We start from the raw sequence: 21,959 nt of genomic DNA on the forward strand, positions 1-21,959 counted from the left end.
AATACCATAATTTTTAACACTTGAGTTAGCATAAAAGAGACATTTTTGTTACCAAAACTTCCAGGATACTTCCTTGACGGAGTAGCTCACCTTGCTTTGAGCACAGATTTACATAAACAGGTTTTCCCGTCTCGCTGGCTTCTAGCTGCATCCATGTATGAAGGTATTTCTTACTCTGCTTGGCCATTACCTTCTGACCTTGCTTTGTGAGAAAGAGAGAGCTGTTGGCCACCTTCAGGAGCCCATCCTCCTCGTGGCAAGTCCACCTGACCGCCTGGGGACAATCAACGATGATGCTGCGAGATGACAGGGCAGAGCGTGTAGAGATGCTCAGGCACTGGGCAGATTTCACATGGAGGAGCCTGTCATCTGCCCTCCACTGCCACTGCTGGTTGAGGTTGGTCATATTGCACTTTTCCATAATGACTCCTCTCTTTTCTGAAAGACACTGCTGTTTCTGGACATGGATAATCAGAAACCCTTCTGGAAGAGGAAAATTCCAGAAAAATACAATAGATTACACATGGTTATTTAACAAAAAGCAAATTCTTGATGATTTAAAATACATCAGCAAATAAATCTCTCTTCCCACTTTCTATATGTTGAACTTTTCATGAACTTGCCATGTGTTGAACCTATTCTAAAAAAACCCCAAACATACAACCCACATGATGCAAGTGCTGGTAATGTAAAGAGTGAGAATGCAAAAAGCAAACTATTGTGACAAAGGTCACTTTGACCTTCATTATATATAAAAATGAAGAAAAAAATAAACTGGATATAAAAGAAATCCAAGAACTATTAACTTTAAATACCAATTCGAAATACCCCACTTCCCCTGCTTGAAAGCATACAGAGATCTACATAAGCTCTCAGTCTTTTTTTCTGTTTTATGACACAGTCTTTTTACAATATAATTTACTGCTTGGAAATTGTTTTAGTAAAACTCATAGTGTTTCTGAAGAAAACATACAAGAGGACATTCCCAAATCTGTGTGCCTCTCAGTGTCTGTGCCATTGCAGGAATGGAGGCTCTTTACTGGTAGGAAGTACATCTATTTTACTGGATTTACTCCAACGTCTCTAGCTGTTAGTTTTGTGACCATTCTAATTCACCCTAGATTAGCTCTTTGTGCCACCACGCTTAAAGGTCAACACCAAACACTCAAATGAAGAGAACTACAATGCATTCATCAAAAAACCCCGAAGTTACCAAGGCAAAATCCCTCCTGGTTACAGAACACGGAACTGGGTATTTCAAATGCAGCCTCTCTGCCACATCTTGTTTAGGTTTTTCTCTTTTTATAATCTCAGTTACTCAAACATTTCCAGCCTCATTAGTTACAAAGTGCTAAACCCAACGTGTATTTATTTCCCTTTGTTGAGGTTTGTCATCCCCCTGTTTTTACAGACCTGGGTATTTTCTAACTAAGCATCACAGAAAGCTCCTGGCTCTGGAAGTTTCACAAAGTAGGAATGAAAAATAGGAATCTCCCCTTCGAAGAACTTGTCCCAAAGCTCAGCTCCTGGATTGTCTAGCAGGAGATCTTCTTAAAAAAAAGAAGAAGTATCTCCAGCATAGAAGTAGACAGTTTATTTTCCTTTGGAAAGAAATCTAAACAGAACGGGCTACATTGGCCCTGCCCCCCATTCCTCTTGTATGAGCCCAAGCGAATAAGTGACTCGGTTTTTGTAAGTCGCCAGCCGCCCCGGAGGGCTCTGCTCGGCGGCAGAAAGAGCAATACGGCGGAGGGGAAGTGGGGAGAGACACTTACCTGAGAATGTCAAGGCAAGACAGGTAGAAACCAGGACGTGAAATAAAGGATCCATTTTCCCTCTAGCAACTCTCCATGCTTCTCTTAAAAAAAACCACCTCAGATAAGTGAAGCGAAGGCTAGGAAGGAAATGTGCCTTCACAGGGGGAAAAAGTCAGTGACGAGCACTTCCTTCTATTCAATTGTTTTGGGGAGTTTTACACCACTTTGTCCTTTCATATGATTCTTCAGAGTTTACTAGTTGCTTTATTTTGGAAAAATACAAGCAAAAGATAGAGAGGTTTTCAAACACGGAGGAAGCTAAAAGAGATGATGTTGAATAAAGAAAAGGGATTATACTTTTGTGTAATTCATTGCCTGTGAAACATTACAAGTCTGCAGGTGATCTGGATGGTGCTGAATAAGTATATACTGTATTATCCAGGGAACAAACACACATTTTTTTGTAACTATACGTAATCAAGCAAAATCTTGATATTGATACTTCTAACTCCACAAGTTCTAAAAGCCAAGTGGAGAGGGGGAGGAGAAGGGGAAGAGGAGGAGGCAAAGCTCTGAGGTCTGCACCGGGTCTTACACAAACTCCCCCCGAGGGATCAAGTGATGCTGGCTTTGCCTTCCCATCAGGTGATCCACCTTGCTCCATGTCAGTGGGAGATTGCCCGTGTCCTCCGGATTGGCTCTCCAGTGGTCCGAAGCCATGGTGGAGGCTAACCAAACTGTACTGGGCTGTCCCTGTTTATGGGGGTACAGCAGTATGTGGCGCATCAACTACTCTAGGCAAGAAGAGACTTCAGTAAATATTTTATATCAAGTGTAATTTATTAGCAGTATGAAGCAAAGTCAACATCACTGCATTAAAAACTCATTATACCCTGTAAACAGACCTCCCAGTGCTGTAAGTCATAATGCCAACTTTGCCTTTCTCTTAAAAACAAACTCTTACTGAACGGTAAAGGAAACAGTCATAGCAGCATTTTCTTTCTTGTATAACCTGTCATGGAACAGTTCATATCACTAAAGGCATCTATCTCTTACTGAAAGAGACAGAGCAGATAAACAACATAAGCAAAAAATCCTGTATTAATAAAAGACAGACAAATATTTAAAATCCTTACCATTTAATATATGCTACAAAGTTTCTTTTAAAAGTAAAATGACTTACACAATTTACAAATACACTGGATTTGGGTCCGTAGCAGAAGCATGTTCTAAGACAATCAACAGTATAGGGTAAATACATACACACTGAATAACGGACATTGTGCTCTGCAACTGCTCTGTAAGACCTACAGTAAATACACATTTAATAGTTAATAGTATGAAGAACATATATTTCCATATAAAATATTAACTGCTTTTGAATATTTTCAAAAACAAGACTTTTAATTTTTTTATTATCTCATCTTCTTTTTTTTAATCCATAATTGAACACTTGCAATTTTAGCAGCAAGAATATTATGTGGCCAAGAAACAAGCTCACCACATAATCAGTAATAGCACTTTACAGTACAGTTGACAGTCCATTCACAAGACAGTTTGCAAACGTTAAAGCATTTATACACTTGATAAACATTTCTTCTGTGAAAGTTCCAATGTCCATCCGACTGCAGCAGTAGCACATACATACATTCCATATGGCAGATATCAGTATTACAGAATTAAACCCACCTTTAGATATATACGTGAAATCCATGTGTAGTTTCAGTAAGGTACCTTCTTTATAAATAATTTTTGGGAAGCTCACAATACATTCATATACAGTAAGGGTCCAGCAATCTCTATAGTTTTGCCAAACCGCCCACAATCCTTTCAGAAGTTGGCCTCAAAGCCGCTCTTCCCACTGCAGTAAACTCCTTGAAGAAGCTGCTGGTAGGTAATGAAACAAATTACCTCAAGAGACTGACATTCGGTTTTACCCTCCTTGGCTTCACTGGACAGCTTTTGCAGAAAGTCTGCTTTCATACAGACTCAGTGCATGGTGCACAAATTCATACTGTTCGCTGGTCTGAACCATTCCACCCCTGAAAAGGAAACACGTTGGAATGATATTTCTTAAGAACGCAACAACCTCCAGCCCCTGCCAGCCCCATGACCACCAGATAATACAAGCCTTTTTCTCAATTTTTGACTTAGAGTTTGCTTGAGTAAGTGGGAGATTTGCCTGAGCAGAAGTACTTTCTTCATAACTTACGCCATCCAGCACATGCCCAGCATGAACCACCATTCCCAATTCCATCAGGGTAAGAACTAGAGAGGAAAACATCTGGCATCTACATTGTTAAAACCTATATTTCAGATTCAACAGATTGATAGAGAATTTTGCTCAGTCACTTGGGCAAGGAAGGCCAGATACATGGACACAGCATTACTATTGATGGAGCAAGGGAGTATTCAGAATCTGGCCTTTCATTTTTGTCTTTTAATAAAAATGTGACCTTTGGTGACCCTCAGATCGCCTGTGCAGAGAACAGCTCTTCCTGTCCTCTTTCTAACGCCTACAATGCATCCTGTCTGAACAGCAGCCACCTAAGAAATTTTACAGCAGTGACTCATTTCAGCACCAACAATACAAAAGAGTTTAACGTGACCATAAAAAGGACTAGTTAAAGCCAGCTTGGATTAGATGCCTACTGTGCTGGGTTTGACTGGAATAGAGTTAATTTTTTCCATAGTAGCTAGTATGGGGCTGTTTTGGATTTGTGCTGGAAGCAGTGTTGATAACACAGGGATGTTTCAGCTATTGCTGAGCAGTGCTTACACAGAGTCAAGGCCTTTTCTGCTTCTCACCCCACCCCACCAGCGAGGAGGCTGGGGGTGCACAAGAAGCTGGGAGGGGACACGGCTGGGACAGCTGACCCCAACTGACCAAAGGGACATTCCATACCATATGGCGTCATGCTCAGCATACAAAGCTGGGGAAGAAGGAAGGAGGGGACATTCAGGGTTATGGTGTTTGTCTTGTGTGATGGAGCCCTGCTTTCCTGGAGATGGCTGAACACCTGCCTGCTGATGGGAAGGAGTGAATGAATTCCTTGTTTTGCTTTGCTTGTGCATGCAGCTTTTGCTTTACTTATTAAAGTGTCTTTATCTCAACCCACGAGTTTTCTCACTTCTGCTCTTCTGATTCTCTCCCCCATCCCACCAGGGTGGCTGTGTGGTGCTTGGTTGCTGGCTGGGGTTAAACCACAACACCTACATTTAATACATTCACCTGATAACAATCCCTTTTTCAGGTCTGAGTATGAGGATCAAGTCCCACATCTCCAGTGCCAACTGCAGTGTGGTAGGAAGGGGATGATGTCCTACAGGAGGTAGGTGTGATATTTAGTAAGAGTGGTACCATTCAGCTCTGAAATTAAACTAAGCCTCTTTCTGACAGTACTAAGGTCTTCTAGGTCTCACTTCTCATAGAGTGAAGCCTCAAGTTTACTTAATTCCACTTTTATTACCTCATCTATCAGGGTATTCAAAGCTACCTACTCTGCTTCTAGAACCAAGCCCCCAGTTCATCCTCAGCATACCCTGGAGCAGCTAGTTACCTTTGCGGGGATCAAAGAGTAAATGGCTGTAGTGGGAAGGAAGACATTAAGGTGTGTATTGTATTTGGCTAGATCTTCATTGAAACAATCAAATTTGTGAGAGATTTGGATCCAGACCAATGTCGAAGCCAGGCATCTTACAGGAGATCTGACAAACCCCCATGTGATCCCTTCAGACACGCTAGCAACAAAAGGGTCTACTGATATACAAAGCTATATGAAAAATGGTAAAACTGCCTCAACAAGTATTGTCCTTTAGTATTAAAGAATGTTACTGACAACCATCTTTTATTTTCTTCAGTGCTACTGGATGGTTAAATGGCTGTGGCAGGAAAAACAATTAAAATAATACCTCCTTCTTTAAGCAAGCAACCAGCTGTCTCTGCTCCTCCAGTGAGCTCAGGCAACTGTAAAACACCTTTTAGTGAGCCGCATGTCCACTATGATATGTTATTCCTAGGAATTAAATCACAGGCCCTTAAATGGTCCCATCCGGTGCACAATGCAGCAGCCTCTTAGCTTTGCCAACAAAGACATCCACAAATTCATAACTCCTGGCTGCCTGCTGCCTTCAGCTGCTCTCCTCTGTGCCTGTCCCCTGCCTGGAGATCCAGCAGGAGTCTAAAGGTGACAGGAGGGCTTTGCTCTGGTCCTCTGTGCTGCTTAGCCTCCTTCCTTCCTCCTCACTGCTGCGTCCTGCCCTGCCCACGCAACGCCTTCCCAGCCAGCTTCCCTCCCTGTCTCCCCCATCGATGTTCCCCCAAGATGTGCTCTAAGGGAGTGCGCTTCCCAGGTTAGATCTGCTGTGTGGAAGGGGTGGAGGAAGGGAACATATCCAGGGAGAAGGACTTGGCAGGAAGGGCAGGTTAAAACAAGTTTGGCTGCACTAGGCTGTTTGGGGGGGTGATCCTTGCTCCTTCCTCTTTGGTGCTGAAGTAACATACAAAGTCCCCAAGAAGGCATGTATAAGCCTGGCTGGGGCTGAGCCCAGCACTACCACATCTGCCCTGTGCCAGCAAGCATAACCAAGATGTTATGGTGCTTCTGAACCCTATATGGGCAAACGAGTGCACGTCCCTGTCAGCTTAGGGGCACCTGAGTCTTATACTGAGGTTCAGACAACTTGGCTTCGTCAGTGCCATCATACACAGGATTCATAGAACACAGAATGGTTTGGGTTGGAAGGGACCTTTAAAGATCATCTAGTCCAACCCCCCTGCCATGGGCGGGGACATCTTTCACTAGATCAGGTTGCTCAAAGTCCCGTCCAACCTGACCTGGAACACCGCCAGGGATGTGTTCCAGGAACAACTTCTCTGGGCAACCTGTTCTAGTGTCTCAGCATCCTCATAGTAAAGAATTTCTTCCTTATATCTAATCTAAATCTATCCTCTTTTAGTTTAAAACCATGACCACTTGTCCTGTCACTAAAGGCCCTGGTAAAAAGGCTTTCTCCGTCTTTCTTATAAGCTCCCTTTATATATTGAAAGGCTGCAAAAGGGTGTCCCCAGAGCCTTCTCTTCTCCAGGCTGAACAACCCCAACTCTCTCAGCCTTTCTTCATAGGAGAGGTGTTCCATCCCTCTGACCATTTTTGTGGCCCTCCTCTGGACCCACTCCAACAGGTCCATGTCTTTCCTGTGCTGAGGACTCCAGAGCTGGACGCAGTACTGCAGGTGGGGTCTCACCAGAGCAGAATAGAGGGGCAGGATGACCTCCATCAACCTGCTGGCCACGCTTCCTCTTATGCAGCCCAGGATACGGTTGGCTTTCTGGGCTGCGAGCGCACATTGCTGGCTCATGTCCAATTTTTCATCTACCGATGACACCCAAGTCCTTCTCTCATTTGTTCTTGTGCAAGGCTCACGTTTAATAGCAATGAATTATCTGTGACCCTAAGACATCAGTTTGTGCAAAAGGCTGCGTGGAAGAGCGTTTCAGGAGGAAAGCTGCTCAAGGAGGGAGGTTTCCTCTCCCGCGTCCCTAGTGCCCAGAAAGGATGTACCCATAGCTATGGCACCTCCGGGTGTGCAGCCTTCATCCTCTGCCAGCCCACACTGCCAGCTCCTCTGCGAGCTGCTGGGCTCCCTGCTTCTTTGGGACTCTCTGGGGTGGTGCACAGAAGAAACAGCCCCTGGTATCCTGAGGGCTCGGGGACTGTGACCAGCTCTGCCTGGGCAGCCACGCGGGAGGGAAAGGTCCTTTACCCTGCCCTCTGGCTTGCTGTTAGTGCAGCTGGATGCAGTCTGCTCCAGAATGAATGTGATGCAGGGTTTGGGCTTTTTTTTTTAACCTGAAACGATTAGTCAAAACACTTAAACAATGAATTGACGCACACTGGAAACTCTTTTCATCCTGTCTGAGGAGCCAAGAGCAAAGTTATCGGACGTCATTCCAAGAATGTGCCTTTAAGGTTAAGAATGTGCAAAGTTTCTCAATATCACAGTAAGTCTTGAAGATGCCTCACATCAAACATTTCCTGTTTCTGTTGCAAAACATAAAAAATGAACTGGGAAAAAAAGTAAGCTGAGCAACCTGCGGGTCTGTCTTTCTATGAATCCACACCGAGCATGGCTGTATCTCCGTCCTGGGTCAAGATTTTGAGTGGATGGTCCATTTCCTCATGTTAGCTCAGCACAGATGATTACTGCCAGATCCGTTCACCCCTTAACTTACACTGAACAGCTAAGAAGAAAGTGGCATCTGGACATACCTTACCTGGGAACAGCTCTCTCCTGTCTCATTCCCTGTTGGAGCTCTATTTTAAACTCTGTTTCCGGAAGGGCTACATAGGCAGTTAATTAAACTATTTTTCAGCATAACTTTTTGCCACCATCTGGAATTTATCTGGATGCTTGTTTGGTTCTCACTGAGTGTGCTGGGCAATGGGAATGTTTTGGTAAATCACTACAGCATCACTGCGAGTCCCTCAAGTGCAGCTCTTTTCTCCTATTGCTCGATTCACTTTGGTAGAAATGTGGCCATGGGCCCACGTGACAAAAAGTTCACACAGAAGCAGATACCATCGAGTGTGTTTGTTCCGCCAGTAGGTCTGTGTTTGGATGGTGCAGCTCTGAGCGTGAGCAAGCCTGCCTGGGATCCTAGCAGAGGTGAGGTATCAGAGATGAAATGATTCATTGTACCTCTTGGGCAGGTTTCTAGCTCCTATGTGGTCAGATAAAACCATCCTTTTCTGATGAACTCTCTTTTTTTCTGTTTTGTGAGGGCAATCTGATGTACAAAGAATAAATTTGAGCTCAGCTGCTGGCCAGCATCATGACGAAGACAGCCTCATCTCTGTTCCTGCTCTGGTCCTGGCTGTACCCCATTTGCTAATGTTGGCCATGCTGGTAACTGAAATGCAACACAGCTATGGCCAGAGCCAGCTCTTGCAGCCATGTCTAGTGGGATGTTAAATTCATTTTGCCAGCTTCACGCCACATGTAATGACCTTATCTCACACGCCACCTGCCAATAACCACCACGTCAGGACTGGGTCATCAGGGGAAGCTGGTCTCATGGAGCTTTGTCCATGTAACAGTGATACCCGTCCGCTTTATGAACCTGCGATCTGGTTGGGCTGGCAGTGCCTACTGTAGTCTTAGGGGCTGCTAAGCTCTGCCTTAACAATCCTTGCTATAAACTGACTGCCAGGTGAGTGAGATCCATTCTCCAATATGGCCAATTGGAAAAAGGAAAGAAAAAGAGCTTTTGGTTACCTAGTTTTGCCCAGAAAAATGTCTTTAAAAATTAAAACACATATATACTTTTTGTCCCAGGCAATGCCTGAGAACATGAAGAGCTGAGGCACCTTAAGCAAGATGTCTGGAATCTATTTATATAATTTGAAACTCAAAAAAATACAGAAATGCGCAAATCACAAGACTTAACAATTTTTATAACAAGCTTTGTGTTACGAGATTGCTGTTATGAATGTTTATATTTGGGTCAGATTTTCATTCTCTTTCCAAGTTTATCTAGGATACTAATACATATAAGAAAGTTCATTAGCCAGATACACTCAATGAAATTGTGTTGTCAGTTATAATGCTGAAAATTTGGATTACTTTTTCTATGGCTGAAATAATGACATAAAAATGATGTAGCTGAGACCAGAGTTTGCTTCCACTTCTCTACAGTGGAGTTTAAAAGCAATTAAAAAAAGGTTATCTTATAATAGAAATACTAAAAAGGGGGAGAGGACTACAAACCTTTTTCAATAAGATGAACAGATAATCAGAACGGAGTGTTGGAAATTTGGAGTTGATAATTTAAAACAGAGTAAGCATTTTTCCCTCAGCTCTTCCATCTTTTTAGTTGCTGAGATTTTTAGGTCAGGAACTCCCCTTGGAGAATTTTACACTCCAAGTGGCTCATATTGCCCTGTAAGGATCACATTACAATCTCTGGTATGATGAAGGTGCGTGGGAGCGGAAGGCAGAGGAGGTGATCCATAAACGTGATCAGCTATATGGATTCTGGTCCTTCTGCAATTCATGGTTCCAGTACCTTTCAGAGTTCTTCAGAACACAAAAATCCTGCATTGTCCCTTTGACCTGAGCTCTTTTTCAGCATTTGCACCCTTATGGGTTGTTTCCAGTTGAAGAAGAAATGTATGCCAGAAGCAGTTAATATACTTGCAAGGAGATTATATGACCTGGTACCTCCAGCAGGAGAGGAATGAGACTTCTCTATTCTTGGTGAAACCCTGTTTATTTACTTTATACAAAATCCTGTTTCTCCAAGCAGAGTAAGAAAGAAAAGTACAACCAAACCAGCAGCTTCCATTGTGCACAATACCCACATCCTCCTTTCCAACACAAATCTCTCTTCAGCCATGGTTTCACAAAACAAAGCACTCTGCAACAATGCTGGCTTACAGTGTTCCTGCTCCCAAGCTGTGAATTCAATCAGGGAATTGATCTGACTTAAGAAAATTCTGCAACAAATGCCTTGCTATTTTTTTAAGCTGGGTAAGTTTGCCAACCCAATTCAAAAGGACCCCCAGCACAGCTGAGGGAATAGCAACAGCACCAGATTTGGCTCTCTCTGCTGCATAAAGAAACTACACACTGAGTGAGCCTGGATATCCCTGTCAAACCAGGCTCAAAGACAATCCCTTGCCTCCAGATTGCCCCGTGTCTCTTGTGTCCTAGTGGGATGCCGCAGACAGCAGAAAGCTCCAGGAGGGGAAAAGAGGAGTGCCAAGTGCCCAGCAACCGCAGGGTTGCCATCTCAGGGGAATTTCATTCAGTGGAGTCTCACCCAGCTTCCCCCAGAAAACAATATTCCTTACTTAGGATCTAAATACAAACGTTACTTTGAATATTCAGCTAATCCTGTCATAAGAGTTAGCAAAAGTGATGGCAGCCACTTAATGTAAAGCAACATTCAACTGTGAAAAGGTTTTCAGAATCATTACTGAATCATTACTGATCATTACTGAATCATTTCAGTAATGATTTCAGAATAATTTCAGAATCATTGACTGATTTTCAGAATCACTGACTGATTTATGGTTCTTCTGGAACTCACCGATCGACTCGTAGCTGACAGACAATGCTCAATGCATCTACAACTCCCTCTTCCTTCAACTGCTGACAACCAATGGCCGTGGCAATAAAACATCCAGTTCTTCCTATACCAGCACTGAAAAGAAGGCAAAATTTAATAGGCAAATGGAGTTCACAGATCAAAGGAGTTAAGTGGAAAACACTAAATAGATAAGAAAACGCTAAAAATACGAAACACGGAATTGCTAGAACCCACAATTCCCGGGTGCATGACTAGCAAGGGTAACTTCTCAGCTCACTTTCTTAGAGAGAAATGAAAGGGTGCACTGTTCCATCAGTCCAGTTGTTGTGGGTAATTTGTGAGGCTTACATGTTATCAGTTTGCACGCAAGTCTATGGTAAGAAAAACAATCTTCATTAGCACCACAAAGTCCAAATATTCTCTGGCACACTCCAAGCAAATGATGGAGATATGCACTGAGCTGGGCGAAAAGCCCACCTAAAGGCAAAAGTCAGTGGGGCCTTATGTTTGAAGCCTTCAAAGTATACAGGGGTTCTGCTAACCATACCTCTAACCATGAAGGTAAAAAGGACCTAGAACCATGCTGATGAAGTTAACCCCCTCTCCTGTGATTCTGCAGGAGAGAGAAGGATTTGGCGCTGTAACTCTCCAGATTTTCTGGATGCCTGCTTGGAAACAGCCATTTTGGCATTATTTTTACTCCCCGGACCTCCAACACTTTTGAGAAACTCTGCCCCACTCTGCTTCTTGCTTAAGTAATGTGCAGGAATTCAGTGCAGCTCATCCCTGTCATGCTGCATGGCAGGAAAATGTGAGGAAAATAGTTAAAACATGGAATCAGGGGTCCAGATCTCCATGCTTGGCTTTATAGTAAATACTTAACCATGTGGTGCCTTGCTTCATCTCCGCAATGGGTATGAATGCTACCTGCCTCATAAGAGCACTGCAAGAGTTATTTAAATTAATGCCAGGAAGAATATGTTGTCTCAGATGGAAGCTTGATATATCTGAGTGAAAAGTGTTACCAGGAGTACGTCCATTTGCTACAGCTGAAACAAATCACAATCTGCTCACCACAGAATGAAAGATAGGAGTGCTTTAGAGACTCAAGAGCCCTCCCATCTGGAAATGAAAATTTCCAAGAGGACTCAGCAATATTAAATATATGAGGATGTCTAAGCCAACCGTGAGGGGATAATGAGATGTAAAACAGGCAGCATAAGAAAGGATTGAGTGCGATGAAGATGCTGAGTTGACAGCCTCTCTCCTTGGACATCAATATCTATGGGAAAATTGTATCCAAAAGGAGAGGGACATAGTTTATAAAGAGGGATTTGGAGAAAGCAATCTAATGCATACCCCCATTCTCTTCCTCAAATATTTTGAAACCCTTGAAAGCAGGGCTAACAAGTTTAAACAATTCAGATGTAAGTGAAGTTGGCTATAATGAAGGGTTCTTTTTTTTCCCTTTTTTTGGGGTGGATTAAGTGTTCTTGGACAAGTTCTTAATATGTATTAAACAAAGACTAGGGTTGGTTTTCTAATGTATTTTCTTCCTCAGCTCAGGCGTGCCGGTCCTATCTTATTACGTAGCTTTATTTTAGACAGCGCAAGATAAAAATGAGATTGTTCTTCACTTGCCTGACATTTCTTTCCTGGTATATCCAGAAAATATGGAGAGCTACTTACTCTGAAGTATTTTCAAGCACCCAAACATGGTATATGTATATTTCTGTTATAGATATTTTTATTTTTCCCTTTTTTTTTAGGAGTTTAATGTGTAGTAGCTCATTCGTAACGACTGTGGTCTGTTAATTGGGATTGCGGAGTATTGGACTGTTATGATTTCGGGATTAAGAGATGCAGGCAGTATGCTTTTTATAGAACATGTTCATGCACTAGCTGATGAGGAAAGAAAAGCAAAAATTTCCAGCAATAACTGTAACCGTGTCAAGTTTCTGAGCATGAAAATTTTATCCCTTATTCTTATTTAAGAAACTCTTACAAGTCCTCCAATATGCCAAATTGCTTGTTCTTCCGGGAAGCAGAAAATGGCATTGTGGTCCAGATTCTCGGTCAACTTGGTTCCACTGACTAAATGGGGCTAAATTAGTTTTACATTTGCAGGATATAATTCTGTGTTCTAATTCTTCCTTATTGATTCAATTTAAATAAAAACATCTTTTCCCTCTATATTTGAAATATCTCAATTAAAACTTGTAGTTGATTCCAAACCACCTAGTTGCCATTAAACCCAAACTTATTTTGATGTACTAACTACACATCCAAAGGACAGATTAAGAAGATATTTTCCATATTTACCACATGCTTTCAATGAGTGACATGAGAGAGGAAACACATACCTTTCCAGCAAATGCCACTATAAAGATTGGTAACAACTTAACACTTTCTTCCTTTGGAAATCTGTGTCCTTGGCATGTGTGTAATCAGATCTGCTGATTTTAAGGACCAAAGCAAAAGTTTACTCTTTTCCTATTTTTTTGCAGAACAGAACTACTCTGCTAAAAGAAGTAAAGTCCTTCTTATATCCCGAGTCCTGAATGGACTCATCACTGATGTCTGTAAGACAGCACCCTATGCTGATAGGCTACAAGAAGACACATACAAAAAAACCAAATTGCTTTTTTTTCCACTTGTGTCATATTAAGAAATTATTAAAGCATTTCTGCTTCAGATTAAGGATCATTGTTTGAGTGTGCACTGTAATGCTCCTCTGGAAATAACTGAGAATTGTGCAGTTGTATCTGAGGTCCAAGGTTAAAAGCGTGCACAGACTCTATAAGACCTGGATGATCTCAACTGCAACTTGGATTAAAAGGGAACTATCTGACTAGAAAATGGAGTGTGAGTGAGTTTACCCATTTTGTAGACCACAGTGCAGTGAGCATATAGATAGCTGAGTTGTCACTGAAGAACTATTAATTTTAATCACAACTGAGATGATATCTGGGTCTTTAATCATGAATAAACTCCTGCTCATGATTATGACCTTGCTGTCATATCATGCACCTCAGAAAGACGCCCTGTTCTTCTGAAGACCTTCATTACTGAAGATCCTTGCTGGAAAAATGGGACTCTCAATAGCCATCCACAGATTTGTGGATTGTTCAGGGAAACTACAATTCCTGATAAAAACAGCTGCATAAAATTTGTGAAAGTTCCTTATTCATCACATTCTGGTTTTGAAAAATGATGGGTGGTTCAAATCTGGCTTCCATTTCTCTCAATCTCCTAAATATGGAGTTGAAAAGAAGTGGTTCAAGATGAAAAGTTCTGGTTTTGATAAACTTCTAGGAAAAAAAAAAGTACTATCCCAACTGTAAGAGATGTATCACCACAGTTATGAGACAAAGCAAGTAAGGAAACACTGATTTTAATTTTTTTTTCTGTTTTGCTTCACCTACTTCTTTCCACCAATATAACAAATCCAGTACTACTTCCTACTAGTTAAATTGCAACATGAGGCAATGAATCAATATAAAGCAATAAAATGGAATTTAATTAGAATGATTAGAAGGACATTCTCTGGTTCATTACAATTTGTGTGAATAACACTCTGCTCTTGAGTACTGAATAACACTTTGCTCTTGAGTATCAAACCAACTGCCTTTGTGAAAACGTTCACAAATTTTAGTACTAATGTGTTTTGGTCTGATGCCTGCTGTTCAAAATTGACTTGCTTTACAACATTTTAGCCAACCAGTCACAGGGCATTGTATCTGACTTAGGTATGTAATTATGCAACAAGACTAAAAAGAAAGCAAATCATGAATAAGAAACAGAAGCAAAATATTTTTTCCAGCTGGTCTTTCAAAAACAGAGTTCATTAGCAGAAATGGAGAACGGTTCAGAAACAATTTTCTGGCAACAAGGGAATTCTCTCCAAAACTCAAATCCTCAAATATGAACAGAAAAAGTCAATTAGCATAAAGAGGATCTGGGGAATTTTACTCTTCCCCAAACACGTTCTTTGTATAGGAGGAGGACTGTTTGATGTGATTTGCTGTGGCCTTGCTTTGGGCAGTCACTTAAGAGAAGGATTGCAAATTACCTGCAGTGCACAATGACAGGGCCTCTGCCAGGTGATTCCACCCTGTCCTCTTCTACATCCAGCATGAGCTGCAGCAGCGGCTGAGCGCTGTCGGGGGTTTTGTGGTCCGGCCAGGATGTGTACCAGTAGTGTTTCACACTCCGTGACTGACTCCCTTGCTGAAAAGAACATGAAGATTTTATATGCACACTTGTGGTGAACAATTCTTTTTATTTCTCTCAATGTTATGGTAAAAAGACAGTAAAAATGTTAAGAGAGATTTAACAATTTTTTTTATTAGACTCGGAGGATGCAATTGCAGGGAACGGGCGTGCTTCCAGGGACACAGTTGTAAGAGGGGTTTGTGCACCTGAAAACTTAGCTGTTTTTCCAGCTATCTAAGTTCTGCTCTGTCCATCTGACTACAGACTTGCTGACTGTGTTGTCAGTTGGGAATTGGCAGAGGTCTGTGTTAGATCAGCAACAGGATCTAGAGAGATTAGCTTGATCTGGGCTTCTGAATCTCTAAATTATTATATATTTCCACTACTTTTTAAGGACATTATCATAAGGGTCTGATACTAAAATTACAAGTGTATTTAAGTTAAAGGTGCAGAAGAACTGCCCTTCTAGATTAATCAAACATCCCAGTTTGTCCAGTTATTCTCTCCAAGAGAGGCTGCTACCACTTACTTCAACAACCAAAGGGGCTAAATATGGGCTAGAGTAATTTTGTGTTGGATAATATGACTTCTGCCCACTTCTCACTGCCTAGGCTGAGACACCAAACAAATTTTCCCAATTCATTATTTATTGTAATGCTCTGTAATGCTCTGTGATGCTCCTGTCAGGAGCAGCAGATGATGCAATCCGATAGCACGTAAGTGTAACATGGGGAGTAACTTAGAAGAGGAGCACCTGCCTTATTTTGCACAGTTAATGTCTAGTCAGAACCGTGAAAGCATGAAGCTTTCCTTATATACTCCTTATATTTTTAGCTTCTCAAATGGGCTATAGATGCACTCAGCACACAACATGAGCAGCGTATCTTTTTCAGAATGATGCTATGCTAGTTCTTTCATTAACTAAAATCCCTTTACATCGCCTTGGCAATGCTAAAAAGGCCTCAAAGCAAATGTAATTCAAGAAAGTGAAACTTGCCCGCTTTTTGAAGCCTTTTTTATTGCCAGAGTGATACAAAGCAGCAATACGATAAGTGTTCCAGCTCTTTGGTCTCAATCATACCTCGCAGCTGTGAGCTTCATAGCTCAGTTACTCCTCCTGTAAAAATGTATGCCCTTTTAAAAAAACAACTTGAACTTCATTTAACAATAAAAAACCAAAGCATTAGGAACAATGCTCCTCAGATACAGATTGTTACCTTTATCATAAGCTGACGGACAGTATAGTTCTCACATTCTTGCACACTGTTAACAAGGACTTCAACCTTCCCATAGATTCCTCTTTTTTCTGGCCAATAGAGTACACATTTCTGGAAAGCAAGCATCAGTGTCGTCAACAAACTGGATCCTGGAGCCATATTCATATCTAATTTTTACATAGACTGTATTTGTCTGGCAAGTTCAGATGAATGCAACGGAGGTGTTATTCATGTCAGAACCATTCCTAAATAAGATATTGCAGGGTTCTTAATGAATGACTTCGGCCTGATTTTCAGGATCTGAGTTTTTCAAATATGGATCTCTAACACTGAGCACTTTGAACAGCTGTTTTTACTCTTAAAAGCTCAAGGAAGTTCAGTTAAAGAATTGTTTTCCACATTCAAAATTAAAGGTTTTTTTCCTAGAACATTATTTAATTCATAGAATTACATTTATAAAGTGTACTCTTTCCAAATGGGATCTCCTTCTGAGCAAGAGATTCAGAATTTGTCCTCTCCTCACAAGACTTTTTATCCTCTTTACTCTCCTGAGCCCTAATACAACAAAGCATGTAAATGTGCCCTTAGATCTTACTGAATTCAATGGGACTTAATGTGCATATTAAAGTATTTTGCAGAATCTGAGTTGTCTACTATATGACTTACTGGAAATGAATGCTAAAAAAATCCATCAGTCTTGCTAGAGCTACACAAAATTATATACAGGATTCTTAATGAATCAGTAGTGCTATTTCAGCAACGTATCTGACAAGCATCTACTAAAAAGGAGATGAAGAAATAGTATTTACAATATAAACCATTTCATTTTTCCCCTGCAATAGTTTGCTTATCTTCAAGTCTACTGGAGCTTCATATTAATTTCCATTAAAGTATCTCTATAGTCTACCTGAAAGCAAACATCCCTGTTGTATAAATACTTCTCTAAAAATAGATGCTTATTACCTTAAGAGTCTAAGGTGTTTGAAAGCCACATTTTCTGAAATAATGTTGGCCAATCTGACTCGTTCATTAAATACCGCCCCCCCCAACAATTAAAGAAAACCTTCTTTTTAATATCCAATGCACAGGTAAAAAAAACACTGAGAGAACAGACAGTTCTACAATAACAGGAATCCCAGAAAGAACTTGTTTGCATTTCCTCACAAACTCTTGCTGAATAAACTGGTATATATTTAGACAGTAGCCTACATTATGCAGCAAAATGAAACAATCCCTTTAATATAATTGATTGCCATAAAGCATAACTCCCAGTAAATTCTGCTAAAAATGAACCAGAAAAAAATATCCGTGAAATGCAAGGCTTTACCACCAGGTGTGATCTTTAAGCTGCTACTCTACTTGATAACCCAATAGCTGATTGAACCGAATCATCTCTGTTGTATAAATACTTTTCTAAAAATAGATGCTCATTACCTTAATAGTGTAAGGTGTGTGAAAGTCACATTTTCTGAAATAATGCTGGCCAATCTGACTGGTTTCATTCAAATCCTGTCTTTTGCAGAATTACTCCAACATCCTAAATTTGCTGTTTCCCCGAAGACATCAAGAATGGCAATAAAATACTCAGAAATTTGTACGAAAAAAAGTGTTCACAAGTTCCACAGTCCCCCCATGTGACACATATAGTTACTATCATCTGCCAGATCTGCAATTCATGCCCCTCCCTGGGAATGCAGTTTTCAGTGCTAATATGGGAAAAAGAAAAGTCTAAATACACAATTGTACCCTGACAATCAACAATAGTTGAGTCAACCCCGAGACTTCTTGATAAATGCAAGCATGCGACGCTCACTACAAAGCCTTCAGGCACTCCAGAAGAATGTTTTTCTTGACTCTTTCCCAGAACTGGAATTGGCAGCTTGACTGGGTGGACAATGAAATGGGGCTGCTCATTAAAATAACTTTCATTTAACAGTCCATCTACATTTAGTGAGATACAATGGATTATTTTTAACACAGTCTCCGTGCATCTTTTTAAAATACTGTTTGTTACTGCTTTAAAAAATAGCCTTGAAAATAAAGCTGGGATCAGCTGGTTCAGGCACTTCTAAGAAGACAGATATTTGGGGGAATTAGCATGTTTTTGAAAGTTAATTGTAATAAAGCGATAAAGATGAAGATGGGAGGGATAAACATATCAGACATCCAAAAAATTACATAGAAAATCCCAGGAGCATCAGCAAAAAAGAGTAAATTGCCTCAAGCTATTGCTTGAACCTTAGAGAAAATTCCACTGGTCTCAGGTAGGTATATTTTAACCTGTTCAAAAGCCAAACACAATGGTTAAGAAGGGTGCTCTCTAGCCTCATGTCTGTAATCAGTAAAAGCTTATCGCCTACAGTATGTATCAGAAAAAAGGAAGAATTCACTTGTTCTTATCATCACGTAGTCCTCCACCTCCACTCTTTGTGCTGGTCCTGATTCTGTTCCTTGCTGTCCTTTCAGGCTGTAGAGTTTTCCTTTCAGCATATTCATCTATTACAGCACTTTCTAAATAGGTCACATATTTTGTGAGCTTGGGATTGAACATACAATCCTCTATGTAGTCAGCAAACAAATAACAGCTATGAGCAGGATTTTTTAAAAGATGCTTAAGCTCCAAAAAAGAAAAAAAGAAAAAAAATCATAACCTACTCCCAACCATACAGGCAGCCAAAAGCCTGGGAATCTTCTTACTTTCACGTGGAAAACCTCATCTTCCTGCCATCTTTCAAACTCCCCCCTCGGATTCATTTCCATTGGTTAGCTTTTTGCTAATAAATGATTATTTATTTCTGATCTGGTGCCTGACCTTTTTTTTTTTAAAAAACCCCAACATTCCCTGACCCGAACAGGAAGTTTATACAAGAAACAGTATCTCGCATGACCTTTAATTGATTTCAGCCTTTGTCCCTCCCCCTGTGACAGAGCTGCAGCCTTAGGCTCCCTCCATCCCCTGTTCTGTCTCCTCGCACGCCCCATCCCACGCCTGCCGGGTGCCAGGCTTCATGGGACTGCTCCTGAGGTGGATCTCCATAACTGAGTAGGATCTGGCCCTGCCTCGGACTGGAGCTGGCACCTGCTATTTGCCGTGGTCGGTCTGTGCCCAGGCTTTTTTAACTTGCCAGAAGTGCTCCTATTGCAGCCTGGTCTCCCAGTTCTGCTGAATGGAGGAAGGCTCTCTCAGCTGACATGCTATTTACCTGCTTTACTTTCCCTGGATTTGGACCCTGAACAAAATTAGTTTAACAATTCTCAAATATTTGTGAAGGTGCTTTACTTCAGCTCCATTTCTTGTTTATTTTTCCATATAGCTATGCCAACAAATTTACACATTAAATGTCCCAATAACTAGGCCAACACACAACAGTAATGAATAATTATAACAAGGCTTCAATTCCAGAATCCCTTTTTACTCTTGCCCTCTACTTACTGTCACGACTAACTCAAGCATGAGAGGTATACTTTAAGAGGGCTTGCAGGATTTGCCTTCATATACTAAAATCCTCAAAGTTAGGACCAAATCTTCTTAAGTTTTTCCAAAACCTGAGACATATCTATGGTGCCAATACTCAACTTAACTAATGAGTAATCTTCAAAGACGCTTATGTGAATTCTGTAAAAGGTACGATTTCCCAATTCCAAAATCTACTTTGCTACGTGTAGATAAGAGTGCCTATAGACCAACTGAGGGAAAAAATGTTACGTGAAAAATAATAGGAACATTAAACAGTGAGTTAACAAGATTGCCCTAGATAATTACTGACAACAAGATTTACATTATCTGAGTTGAATAAACATGCATTGTTTAATGCATTTGTCAGTATTAATCCCTTCTGGCAGAACGCTGCACAGTATTCTTTATTTATGCTTCCCAAAATATGTTCCCTGGTTAACAGGTAATGTTGCTACTAAGTTTTGAAGGCAAACTAAATGCATATTATCTATAGAGTACATAGCATAACTATGAAAACCAGCTGATACAACAGAAGTCTATAAACTTCTCTACAAAATTATAGAAGTCTATAAAATTCTTACACTCCACATATTTGTCTAATTTTTATTGCTCAGTTGTCTTGACTAAACTCAGTAATATATGAAGGTTATACATGCCTCATAGATAAAGCTTTGTAAGATCGTGTCCTAAAATGTTACTACAGAATTAGAGATGGTCACCTTCAGTGGGTGATTTATCTCATTCTCTTACAGTGGGATGGATCACCCTCTGGAGGTGACTACTGCTCTTCAGTGACCAGGGAGGGTACCTAGATCACTAGATGAGATGTGTTTTTCCTCATATTAACCCTAAAATTATAGCCTAGAATTCCAAGTTTCTCATTATTTATACAGGCAGAAGCTCCTTTGCTGTGAACTCTCCTTGCACAAGCAGATTTCCAATCTGTTCAGACATTGTGTAATTTTGAGGACAGGTTTTACAGATTCTGCTTAAAATACTCACAGCACCCATAGTTCCTTCAGCAGTATTCTTGCTTAAAAATCAATCTCCTTTTTTTAATCAGACTTCAAAATGAAAAAGAAAGAAAATCCAATAATTTACTGCTCCACGTTTTTTTCAGACAGCTGAAATGAGTATTTTGCTCAGCAATCTACTTTCATATTATATCTTCATCCACCTTACAAAAACTGTTACCACAGCGAGTCTTAACCATTTTTTCATCTCATGGAAGGAAGGAACTCTATAGAAACCTTTGTTTATCATCATTTCACACAATTCCCATTGTTATTGCAAATTCATCACATCAGTATATTGAACTAGGACACGAATGTTCCAAATCATTTTACTTATGCTACATAAATGAATTTATTGTTGAGATTAAGGTTTTTCATATGTCTCTCATTTGAGAGCTCCCTCATTATACATTACTTTATACATTATAGTACATTATAGCCCAAATGGAGGCTGACTGGTGTTATACCGACTGAGGAATGGGGCCTATACCTGAGAGTGAGGTATGGGGGTTTATTTGTGCAGGGGTGGATGTGGATAAGTGGATGAGTGGATGAATATGCTTTCAAATATGAAGGTATTTGTATGTGTGTATACTGCAGATGTACCTCCCTGAAAATGATGGAAATAAAGCAAACCACAGAGAAGAAAAATATCAAGTACTATTATGCTAAATAACATCTGCTCTTGCCTTCTCTATAGAGAGCAAATACTTTAACAGTGAAGTTAATACGCTGAGCATAGTCACTAGCTAAGCTGTTTTCTTTTCAATAGCAAGCAAGGTTTCAGGAGGAACCCGCTAACAGTGGGAGAGTTCCTAAGGTTTCTAGACAGGGCAGGAGGGCTTGCGCAAACACAGCCTCTCTATATAGCCTGGGAACGATTTGAGATTCCCCACCCTTTCTATTAGGAGGAAATTACCACTGCCAGGCCACAACAATGCGGATAAACACCAGTGCCTAGAGCCTGCGTAACTCAGGTAAACACAGGGCTTCCTGACACAATGGAAACCACTGGGCACTTCTTTCAAGTCATTCTTCTTACACAGTGTCAGATGTGAGTGTTTAAACAGTCAGCATTTCCTCAGTGAAATACTTATTCTTTTGGACAGTTAGGCTGGGGTAAGTTTTCTATGTTTTCAGGAGTAACCTTTTTAATGCAGGCTTCGGGACACTTGTTTGAACAGTCTAGTGCAAAATGGCACCTGG

The 21,959-nt window shown here is 40.8% G+C and overlaps 1 protein-coding gene across 1 annotated transcript in view; it reads right to left on the minus strand.

The window, feature by feature from the left end:
• Positions 1 to 2,633: 2,633 nt before the first annotated feature.
• Positions 2,634 to 21,959, minus strand: part of PTPRR (protein tyrosine phosphatase receptor type R) — a gene marked incomplete at its 5' end in the record, with an annotated part of 140,143 nt that continues 120,817 nt past the window's right edge. Inside the window, 4 exons of the mRNA XM_072879256.1 lie at positions 2,634 to 3,799; positions 10,852 to 10,965; positions 14,924 to 15,081; positions 16,284 to 16,394. Of these exons, the coding sequence (XP_072735357.1) occupies positions 3,706 to 3,799; positions 10,852 to 10,965; positions 14,924 to 15,081; positions 16,284 to 16,394 (477 nt within the window). The remainder of the gene's footprint in view (positions 3,800 to 10,851; positions 10,966 to 14,923; positions 15,082 to 16,283; positions 16,395 to 21,959) is intronic.

The sequence above is a fragment of the Ciconia boyciana genome, chromosome 1, assembly GCF_034638445.1.
Source record: "Ciconia boyciana chromosome 1, ASM3463844v1, whole genome shotgun sequence".
In the NCBI taxonomy this organism is placed as follows: domain Eukaryota; kingdom Metazoa; phylum Chordata; class Aves; order Ciconiiformes; family Ciconiidae; genus Ciconia; species Ciconia boyciana.